The 11,224-nt window shown below is 32.9% G+C and overlaps 1 protein-coding gene across 1 annotated transcript; it reads right to left on the minus strand.

Annotated features, from left to right (window-relative positions):
• Positions 1-8,349: 8,349 nt before the first annotated feature.
• Positions 8,350-10,935, minus strand: LOC133694609 (uncharacterized). Its single transcript, XM_062116189.1, has 3 exons — positions 10,731-10,935; positions 10,135-10,283; positions 8,350-8,691 (listed from the first exon to the last, which is right to left on the minus strand). The coding sequence occupies exons 1-3, from the start codon at positions 10,852-10,854 to the stop codon at positions 8,611-8,613; spliced, it is 354 nt and encodes a 117-aa protein (XP_061972173.1). The 5' UTR covers positions 10,855-10,935; the 3' UTR covers positions 8,350-8,610.
• Positions 10,936-11,224: the final 289 nt, after the last annotated feature.

The following is an 11,224-nucleotide window of genomic DNA, read 5'->3' on the forward strand; positions in this document are numbered from 1 at the left end:
CTGATGTACTGGTCTTGTCAGAGATTCACGGGAAAGGGACTGGTTGTGGTTAGGAAAGGTATTAGCACCCCTAACGCACCCTACCTGAGGTAAGCTGCTTCGTGGACTTGATGTGTTTTTTTTAAAATAAAATTTTAGCCCAATTCTAAGGCTTTGATAAATCAGTTATTGGTTCCCAAAACATATGTAGATACATGTTCTACATTTTTATGGGAAATACAACATGATTTTTATCTGTCCTTTAGATATTTGTGCATATAAATTAAAATATTAAATTCATTTTTTTTTATTCAATAACATACATAAAAAAAATACACAAACACACACAATCTCTTTTTCTATCATTGTTCTCTTTCTTTTCTTTTCTTTTGTTACATCCAAATTCACTAACATACAAATAAAAATTCAAACTAAACAAATATTACATTAATCAATTTGAAAATTACAAAATAAACCCTCAAAAACATCCTAAGGCTTTTGGAACAGTGCACGGGAACAGTGCTGGAGAATTCTGGGCATCTTCTGTGTCCATGAACAGTGGTGGCGCGTCTTCCCACGCGCCACCGTCACTGGCGGCGCGTGGGCTCACGCGCCGCCGCTGGAAGCTCAAACGAACAGGGGATCGGCAATGTCCTCTTCCCCTCCGTCTTCCCACGCCAGCGGTGGAGTCCCCGTCACCTGCAAAAAACCAAAAAAACACACTCAAGGTAGTCGGTTCAAATTTTTCTTTCCTCTCCAGATCTGAATACCCTCTGTTTTATTTCTTCCTTTTAGTTTGTTTCCCTCTGCTGGTCGCAGATCCGGCCGGTGGTGCTGTCATCCGTGGCAGCTGAAGCTGCCCTTGAGATGGGGAAGGCTGTCTGGTTGGCGGGTTTTGTGCTGATGGGGAGGAGATCGCCGGGTCTGTGCAGTGAGCGGCTGGAGGAGCAGAGGAGGAAGGAGCGGCGTTGCTGTGATGGGAAGGAGACCTCACTGCTGGACCTGTTTCAGGTGGCTGGTGGATCTGTTTCTTCGGGCATGGAGATCGGCTGTTGCTGCTGGCCTCTGTCGGGTGGAGCTGGAGACCGTGAGAAGGAAATGGGGAAAATGTTGGATGTGCTCTGGACGTTGATTGTTGTCAAGAGGGAGAAGGAAAATGAGGAGAGGCAGGGGGTTTTGCCGTCGATTCTGGTTTCTTTTGGCCAAGGGGCTGTGAGCGGCTGCTGGGTGAGGGGGAGATGGTCGGCTGTCAAGAGGGAGACGAGGACGATGAAGATGGAACTAGGGATAATATTAAAAAAGACTGGCATGAATCAAGCAAAGTCGAAGACCAGAGATGATATCCTTTGATCTAGAAAGAAACAGCATTTGTAATATATATTACAGAGATCATAGCTATTAAACCTAGCACAGTTCTGTATAAATTTTTACAAATCATGCTGGAAATCTAACTTGGTTCATGTTTCATTTCAAATGGTATTAGATATTGATTTAGTTAACTCAACTCTAAAAAATATTTTTAATTTTTTTATTAGAACAATATTATTTTAAAATTAATCAAATAATTTTTAGATTAATCTAACAGTTTGATAACATAGGTTTTAAATCGAATTAGATTCATGTCAGGTAAGATAATTATGATAGATATAAGTTTCTATAAAAACCTAGCATAGTCTTATGAATCAACTCAATAATCAATAATTAGTTGATCTAAAATTTGATTCAAATTATTTTGAAAATTGATCTAGTTTAGTTAACTCTTTTTTTTAGCCATCAAAACAATCTTTTATGTCATAGATAAATATAATAACTTAACAACCTAGATTTTAAATGAGGTTGGATATGGTTGGATCCAACTTGTGAATTAACCTAAGAACATAGATCTTAAATAAGGTAAGATTTGGGCCTGGAGATAAATTCTTATGACATGGCAGGAGTGGATATTTGTGAGATACGAAATCGCATAAAATGAGGAAATAGTGGGGATAGAATGATAATTAACCCCACGAACCAAGAAAGTTCATAGAATAGGCCAAAGAGGTCTATAGTCACTAGCTAATGACCAACACACAAAAAGAAAAAAAGCTCATATTATCATGTGCCTAAATGGTCCTACACTACTACACATTTTCAAGTGCTACCGACCCCCTCCTCGCCCCCACTCCCACCAATGAGTTCAGCTTGCATGTGATATACGAACACTACTTATTGTAAAGGAAAACCCTGCCCTTTTCCGAACCCAGAAATCCCCTCTCTTAGCTACTCATCTTCAGCTTGAATATTAAGATTATTTCATTCTTAAAATATTTTTTAAAAAATCACACGCATATATATAAGATTTTATCTTGATTACCATGTAAATTGGTTTTAAAATAATGCGCATTGCTGGCTTAAAAGGTAAAAAAAAAACCACTTAAAAAAAATCTTATATCACACACATTTATATAAGATTTTTTTTTTTTTTTAAAAAAAAAAAACCGTATCTCTTGCTCACGAAGCAACAATTGGGATTAAGTTTTGATACCCACGTCATCGTGGTAAGAAGAAAGACAATATTGTGGTCTAAGACAGAGTCGACTAGACCACACCCTACCCTTGTTGGGTTCTCCTTTAGGCACACCACTTTCTCATTTAAGGGCTAACACGTGTGCTAAGGCTAAAACGCAGTTGTCGATTTCAATAGAAACATGTGGATGCATATGCCAAATGGGGTTAAGGAGCTAAATTGTCATGATGAAGAAGATTGAATTATTGACTAAGGACCACATGCAATCTTGCTCTTGCTCTTCTTTTGTAGACTGCCTTGTTGCGAAACAAATCACAAATTACCCGTGTTTTTATTCAATTATATGTTATACCCACAAATCCTCACATGTATCCATGTGCCTTCATTTATGAACATATTGTTTTCTTCCTTTTGTTTTGCCTTTTGATTCATCAACATCATCAATTTCGTATAAAGATTATGATTGCAAGTGTTCGATAATATTATAGTAATTTTTGTGGATATAATTTCTATTTTTTTTTAAATTGTAGCTTTTATTTAATCCAAGTTTTTCTCGTAATTTAAAATATAAAGTAATTTAAAAAATAAAAATAAAAAATCAAACAATTTTTAAGATTATAGTTAGCCCAAAAGTATATCCAGCAACAAATTGTCAAATATAGTGTACTTGTGTTTGAAATTGTAGTTATGTTAACAAGAAAGTCGATTTTTAAGTAACTAATCGGTAGGTTTCAAATGAATGAAAAATGAGTTTTTGGTGTGTTTAAATACAATATTAAGACAATAAAAGAAATCTCATGCTTTTGAAAACTCATTCCCAATTTCCAACTTGTCAAGATTAAGGGAAAACATTATACAGGAAAATTAGGTGATTCAGCTCATTTATGCTGTTCTTCGAGAAAAAAAAATATTGAAAAACTAATGGGTAATATACCACTTGAAGCTTGAACTAAGTGAGGGGAAGAGAGAAAAAATAAGAGAAAGGGAAAAAAAACAAGTGATTTAGGTGATTCAGCTCATTTGGATCATGGTTGTTAAATATTGTTTCATCTAATGGGTAATATACCTCTTGAAGCTTGACCTAGACTGAATTTTAATTCTTACGTGTGCTTTAAATATCATGGAAACACAAAGGGAAGTGTTTCTAAAAAGGATTATGCCCCTTCTAAGTAAAGCTTTCTAGTATTGCTCAACTTCACAGAACTGGTAAAATATTTCCCTTGCTACCTTCGTGTGTGAGGTGATTAAATTGTGTTTGATTAAAGATGGGGATGGTACCCTAAATTTTGTGACCTAATATATAGGTTACTACTACATTCCAATAGATGCTACGAATTAAGCATTATCATTGTCACCTGGCCTGTATTTTTTGAACGTAATCTGACTTGCATATGCCCACAACATTGTAAGGTGTTAATCAATCTGTCGGCATGGTTTGCAGGAATAATTAACATTGTAATAACTATTGACTAACATCGGATCATAGAACAATTCGTACTGAAGAGTAGCATAGATTTTGAACGCTCATAATTCTCTTTTAATATCTACATTTCTGGTATGATTAGGTGAAGAAAATCAAGCCCGCATTTATGCTGTTCTTGGTGTTCAGGTTGTTGCATTTATCGCTCTCCGCCTCTGGCAAGGTACTGGGAAATAGAAGAGAAGAAGCTTCACATTGTTAGTCAATTGACTTGGATAGGAAAGGATCTTCAATCTTTAAGGCCTTCACCGAATAGCCTCTTCACATTGAAGTCATGCATTGAAAAGAAGACTGATTTTTCCTCCCCATGTCTTTTCTTTAGATAATCTTTATATACCATATAAGGCAACATTATACATACGAGGGCTTATTCATGCTGCAAAACCATTCATGCTTAGGATAGGGTGATGGGGTCTAGAAAGGACCTATCATAGATTAAAATTGTGGATTGATTCCATCATGAATTTCAGCATGTTGCAAAATCAATCAACATTATTGTGACCACCAAAGCAATGTTTCCAAGAATTTCTGGTAATGGCACTAGGCCCTAGCTAGACTTGAGAACCTTGTGGCTCCCAGCCATTGGTGGTAGACTAGCTCACATAAGTTTTTGAAATGGAGATTGCTCATGGAGCTTAATGTAACCTTTAATTGTTACACACAAGGTTAGTCAATTCACCTCATCTGTAAAAATATAACTCTCATTTATTTTTAAATCAAATTAAGAGTTAACTCAATTAAATTTAAGTGATCGTGATCGAGATAAATTCTAGTAAGGATCAACCGAGTTAACTTCAAATATTTTTTTTAAAAAATTATATTCAAAATAATATCATTTTATTTTTTTATTATTCTTCATCTCAACAATGTTTTACTTAAAAAATTCAAAATAATACCAAATAATGTTATTACCTTTGGGTTTGTTTGGGAGTGTGATTGTGATTGCTTATCAAAGTGTTTTTTATTTTGAAATATATTAAAATAATATTTTTTATTTTTTAAAAATTATTTTTGAAATTAGCACATTAAAACAATTCAAGATATAAAAAAATTAATTTTTAATAAAAAAATATTAAATTTTTTATAAGTTGACTCGCGTTTTTAAATATTCTCTAAACTCAGGGAGTTGCACTGGTTCTGATAACTATAATTGCAGGGGATGCCAATCTTCTCCAATTTAAAAAGGTGCTTAATATAGAGATTTTATTTTCAGGAGTCAAGTGACATGTCTTGTATTATAAAATATTTTTATTTCCTCCATGCATATGTTCTTCAATGTATATAATTCAGGAGTTTAAATGTAATGGTTCTGAAAATAAGATTAGGTATGGTATGTTATTCAAACTAATCAAGAAAATGATAAAATATTTTCTATCAAACTTAAAAATAATTAACAAAATAATATTATTAAACTCGATTTAATTTGATAGGTTAACACGAGACTTAATATAAGCTAATTTTAAAAGAATAATTAAAAGTTAACCTAATTAAATTTGAACGATTCATCTAATTAATCAACCAGCTACATGGTTTAAACATAATTTTTTTTATTTTTTTAAATAATATTGTTTTTACTTTTATTTTTTAATTGAAAGAATATTATTTTTTCTTAACCAATGTCAACTCAAGTTAAATTATCCAACTCTAGTTCCAACTAAACTTGATTTAATAATTTTTGAATGAAAGAACCTGATATGATAAGAAATTAAGAATATGGAGGTTTTTCCTTTTCTTTTCCCAAATGGGAGTTAAGAAATTTAATCGATAAGCTTTTGATGTTTCTCATTTATGTATTTGTTTTTGTCAAATATTAATTTGGATAATTAATTAGCTTGAACAGCTTTCTCTTTTGTTTTTCACTTCTCTTTCGCTTCAATAATTTTGTTTCCTTTTGTGAGGGAAGTTTTCCATCGAGATCAACAATAATTCGACATCTGATCTATGTATAATTGTCATTCACATGACTTTTATGAAATGCCAACATTGCATGTGCATCAATAGTTAGCGAAGCTAATTTAATCCAACTTTTTTGACACGACTTAGTGAGGAGATTATAGACTAACATGTCTTGTCCATAAAATTATAAAAATCTTACCTACATTTGGTAGAACACTCAATCAAATCTAACCTAAATTTGATAGAACACTCTATCATAATTCTGATTAAAAGACATTACAAAAAATTAGGATTGGATAACCTGTCCTTTTCTTTTGTTTTTCTAGCTAAGATGTATAAATTATTATTATGGAGGGAGGGTTAAGGGTTAGGATTTTACAAGTGAGATTTCATTATAAATTCGTGTTCAACCGAATTATTAGTGTATCTTTTCTTAACAATTAAAGAACTAATCTAAACCTAAATTATTTTTCTTGAATATACTTTTAACTCTAAACCAAAGGATATATATGTGGTCATTTACTCCTTCATGGAAAAGGAAAGAGAACATTCTTGTTTGAAAACCTATCTGAAATTGATAGGTTGATTTAAAATCTAGGTGGATTTAAAATCTAAATCGGGTTAGATTTCAATAAAAATATATATAGAATTAACTTGGTGTGATTTACTTAAAACTTGAGTTGGCTTACAACCTGGTGAGCTCGGAAAAAACCAAGTTAAAATCCGGTTAAAAACTATTGACCTTTTTCTTTTAAGAATTTCAATAATATCATTTTTATTTTTCATGAAATAAAAAAATCAAGTTAACTTTAGCTAACATATCAAATCTATGATCTAAGATTTACTTTAGATTAACTCTTGAATCGAGTTTAAAAATTATATATTTAATGATGGTCACACGAGGATGTTGAGAAATATTAAACCTAGATTCCAAATTTTACCATGCACTAAAGCCATCTCTTGAAATTCAATCCCTAAACCATCTCTTATGATCTAAAATTTAGGGGAAAAAGCTGTACCAGTTTACCCCAAACCTATAGCTCAATATTATAGTTTTTCTAATCCACTAAATTTTACTCTTAGAAGATATTTAAAAATATGATTGCGGTTGCTTTTTAAAATGTTTTTCATTCGAAAATACATTAAAATAATGTTTTTTATTTTATAAAAATAATTTTTGACAACAGTATATCAAAATAATCTGAAAAATACTAAAAATATATTAATTTAAAATAAATAAAATTTATTTTTATTTTTTTAAAAAAATATATTTTTAAAATAAAAAAACAAACTGCTTAAATAAAATTTTAGAAAGCAATCAAAGTAGATAAACGACAAGACAAAAGAATCACTTTTGAGTTGGCAAGGTCCAACCTTCAGACAAACAAAGGACCCGACATCACTAGGTGTGCTGGGTTGTGTTGGACTCTAAACAGTGAAAAAGAACAAACGTTCTTGGCAGTTAGCATATTGTTGTTCAAATAAAATAAATAATCACAACAAAAAAGCAAACATGTCTTCCTTTATTTTTGCAAGAATCAAGTTGACTCTCAACATCCAGAATATTGTTGGGTTTGGAATTTGTGTTGCAATGGTTATTCCACGCACTTGCATCTCCATGTTTGCAGGCTGGGATAAGGACCCCTCCCTCCACTGTAGCTTCGCCAGTGACCACACAGTCTACCCCCATTCTGGGGTTCAAGCTATGGTTATTCTTTCCCTTTGGCAATTTAATTAGGTCAACATGGTTTATATGCAACTAATTATAATCTTGGCAACATGGTTTTGCTTGCGATTAATTAAATATATAAAACAACTACATGATGTTAGACTTAAGTAACATTAAAAATGATTGTTTTTTGAAGCAATTTTTCCATGATGAAATGGTTGGATTTGCATTAATGTAATGAGAATGAGTTAGGATGATGTAATGCGAAGGAAAAGCATGGTAAGAAATAGACTTGCTTAACTTAGAATATAATATACATCAATTTGCAATGGTGATTCCAAAGCTTATCTTTAGAGTGTAATTCCAAAGCTGCTGTAGAAAAGGAACCTATGACCTGATTCATATCCATTATGGAATAACTATTACCTTATCTTTAGAGTGTGATTCCAAAGCCCCTGCTACCCCTTTGAAAAGGTGTAGGTCTTAGAAAAGTAACCTATCACGTCCAGGTATGTGTGGCCAGTCTTTGTGATATCAGCCCAAGTACCAAAGTATTTTTTTAAAAATATTATTTTTTATTTTTTATTTTTATTTTTTATTTTTTACATGCTCGAACTATTTCATAAGCAAGGCAAGAGACAGGATAACGATCTATGAGGGTTGGAGACAGGTTTTGCGTCGCCCAGTTCACTTGTCAGGCCATTTCATGTGCGGGAAAAACTGGCAAGCTTCGTTGGAACATAAATTTTTGATTCAGTAAAAGACGATGCTGGCAAATGTATAGAAATGTTTTGGAAATATGATGCTGGCAAATGCATAGAATTGTAATGGAAATTTGATTCTTAAATTGCCAAGTAGCTATAGAGTGACACCTCGATGCTACATAATATCTAACAAGCTGTTTTGCTTCAAACCAATTCAACACATTCTGGGCTAGCATAAACTTTATACCAAACCACAAAAAAAGATTTAACATATCATGCAGCCTGAAACTCTTCCAAACCATAATTGCATGCAAGAATGTTCATCAGTCCTGCTTTGGTGTAGATACACCTTGTAAACCTCCAATGACTCCAAAATCTAACTGGCTTTCACAGGTTGAGCTCTAGGCCTCCACAGTCCCACCCTATACTTGTGAGCATATTTCAATATCAGCTTCCTCTGCGAAACAAAAATCAGAAGTTGATGTTTTAATTCATGACTCTAGGGACTTTGATTTGGAGTGATTCTCAAAAACATACTTTGAAGGTGAAAATACAAGCCTCTCAATCATGCATTCGGAACATTAAATTTGAGAATCAATAGCAATACAAAGTTAACTAGTTGCTGAAACAGCAATAAATTTTTTAATAATAGTTTGTCCATTATTATATATATAAAGGGCATCAAATTTAAACAATTCTAGTCTCATGAAAGTAACTTTTAATTCCAACCTTCATTTGCAAATCTTAATTAAAAAAGAAGGAATCCAGTATATTATGCTTTCAAAAACTACACAAGCCACTCAATTTTTTTAACTTTGGAGGCGACGTAAAGAAAACATCAAAGCTATAAGCCAGTCATAGGAAACTAGGAAGGAGAATTTGCTTAGAACTTTGATAATAGAACTGACGCATGCTGACCAAATTTTGTTCTTAGCCAACCTAACTGGCAACCCAAACCAAACACTTTACAGCAAAGTAGCTTATTATACAAAGATAACACTTGACAACAAAAACTTTTGATTTGAAAGCAACCCCACATTTCAAAAAAGGGATTAAGTTATTCTTTTTACTGTTTTTACTGTTTAACAGTTCTGAACACAAATGAACCCGTGCAGCCAACCTTAACCAGTTCAGTTTGTGGCTTAGTGGAGTCAAATGATACTGTAGAACAGTACAGCTGCATAGTGGAGTATACACTGCATGATATAATCTCGAGGAAGGTAACATAGTGACACCACAATTTTGCAACCTTTGGATGCATGACAAAAAAAATTGAAAAAGAAGGTAGAGGCAGGAAAATTATTTCCAAATTCCAGTTCACCGACTCATAGGGAATCACCATTCATCATTGTATGACCACTTCATCTAAAGTCCCATAGATGCAAACTTTCCTTACAGGATATCAAAATATTCCTACACATGAAGCACTCTACGATCACCCATCTCGTTATGCTAACTTGCATCTGTATAGCAAAGATTTTTACAGATATTCCTTTGCCTATTCTCATAATTCTTTTCCCAAATACTGCAGACAAGTTAGTGAATACTCAGCATACTCAAACAAGAACCATTAAAAGGTAAGAGTCGTTATTTAAACTACACATCTGATATTATGTAGAAAGAATATTTTGAAATTAACACAAAAGAAATAGAGCATCATCAAAAAGAGTCCACAAGATGAATAACCTGAAAGAGCTATAACATCAAGGATTCTTTGAGCTAGTAACAATTCCATTAAAACTACGACTAAAAGAATTTAAATAGATGTTTACAATAACCAATTTCATCACTCAACTTGCAATAACTCCACATTGTTAGAATCTAAACAAACACAAACATGCATGATTTTTTTTAAAAAAAAAAACTCATGCAAATTGAGTTGGGGATTAAGAATAATTACTTGTTGACAAGGGATGCCTAGTTTTTTGAGCTTCAAAGTCCGAGTAACAAGAAGTTTGTGAAAGTCACCAATTTCAGATTCAAGCTTGGTCACATGGGCTTCAACTCCTTTCCCTATTCCATTTAGAAACTCTGGAATTCCAACTTTCACTGCAACAAAAATAACAAAAAAGTAACAACATTCTTCAAGCTCAGCCTCTTATTATTTGCAAAGATAAAATCAAAGAAAAAGAAACTTACAACAGAAAATCTGTAAGAACATCATTGTTCCAACAATGAAAAACAATGCATCCACCAAAGATTCAATCTTTCAAAACTCAAATCCATTTTAATCTCTCACAGAAAATCATACAAAAAGAAATATCCTTTTCCAGTTACTATTTACATGAAAATCAAATTTTCTTCATTTTACACATGCACGCCATAAAAAATGAAAACTTTATGAGCAACAAAAGGGAGACATCAAAATTAAAGCAAAACCCATCAATCTATTCCCATTTTCGATCCAAACAACTAAAATCGATTAAGAAATTAATTCAAGAACATGAACTTAGTTAACGATTACACAAAAAGAAAGAACTCAAACGAAAATGTTACCGAGGTAAGGAGAGGAGGATTTGGAGAAGAATCTAGAGAGCCCAGGTGTAGAAACCGCTCGTTGTGGTGGGATTGAAAAAGCCCTTTTAGTGTTTGTGAATATTTGCCTCCATGCCATTGCCATCTCCGTAAAGCTGCTGCCTGCTATGGGGTTTTTGGGTTTTAGCAGAGTGGCCACGTTGTCTAGTGTTTTGATGTGTTGTAACTTGTAAGTTTAGAAACGACTGGTCATTGGGACATTAGGAGGTCATAGACGGTATGTCATTTATGATAACAATCCGTGTCAAATTATATTATAGTCCCCATGAATTTTATAATATTATAAATTAGTCCTTTTAGTTTCGAAGAATCTAGATAACCCATTTGTAGAGATTGCTTGTTGTGTTGGAACTGAAATTATTCTTTTTGTGATTATATGCATTCATGCCATTAACATCTTTTGAATCTCTGTGTAAGGCTACTATGGATTTTTTAGGTTTTAACACAGTTATGGA

The sequence above is a fragment of the Populus nigra genome, chromosome 5, assembly GCF_951802175.1.
Source record: "Populus nigra chromosome 5, ddPopNigr1.1, whole genome shotgun sequence".
Classification (NCBI taxonomy): domain Eukaryota; kingdom Viridiplantae; phylum Streptophyta; class Magnoliopsida; order Malpighiales; family Salicaceae; genus Populus; species Populus nigra.

Coding starts and splice junctions, on each gene's coding strand:
- LOC133694609 (XM_062116189.1), bottom strand. CDS start 10,854: ATGGCAATGGCATGGAGGCAAATATTCACAAACACTAAAAGGGCTTTT. Junction 10,284..10,730: donor ATCCTCCTCTCCTTACCTCG/GTAACATTTTCG, acceptor TTTTTGTTGCAG/TGAAAGTTGGAATTCCAGAG. Junction 8,692..10,134: donor TAGGCATCCCTTGTCAACAA/GTAATTATTCTT, acceptor TTTGTTTCGCAG/AGGAAGCTGATATTGAAATA.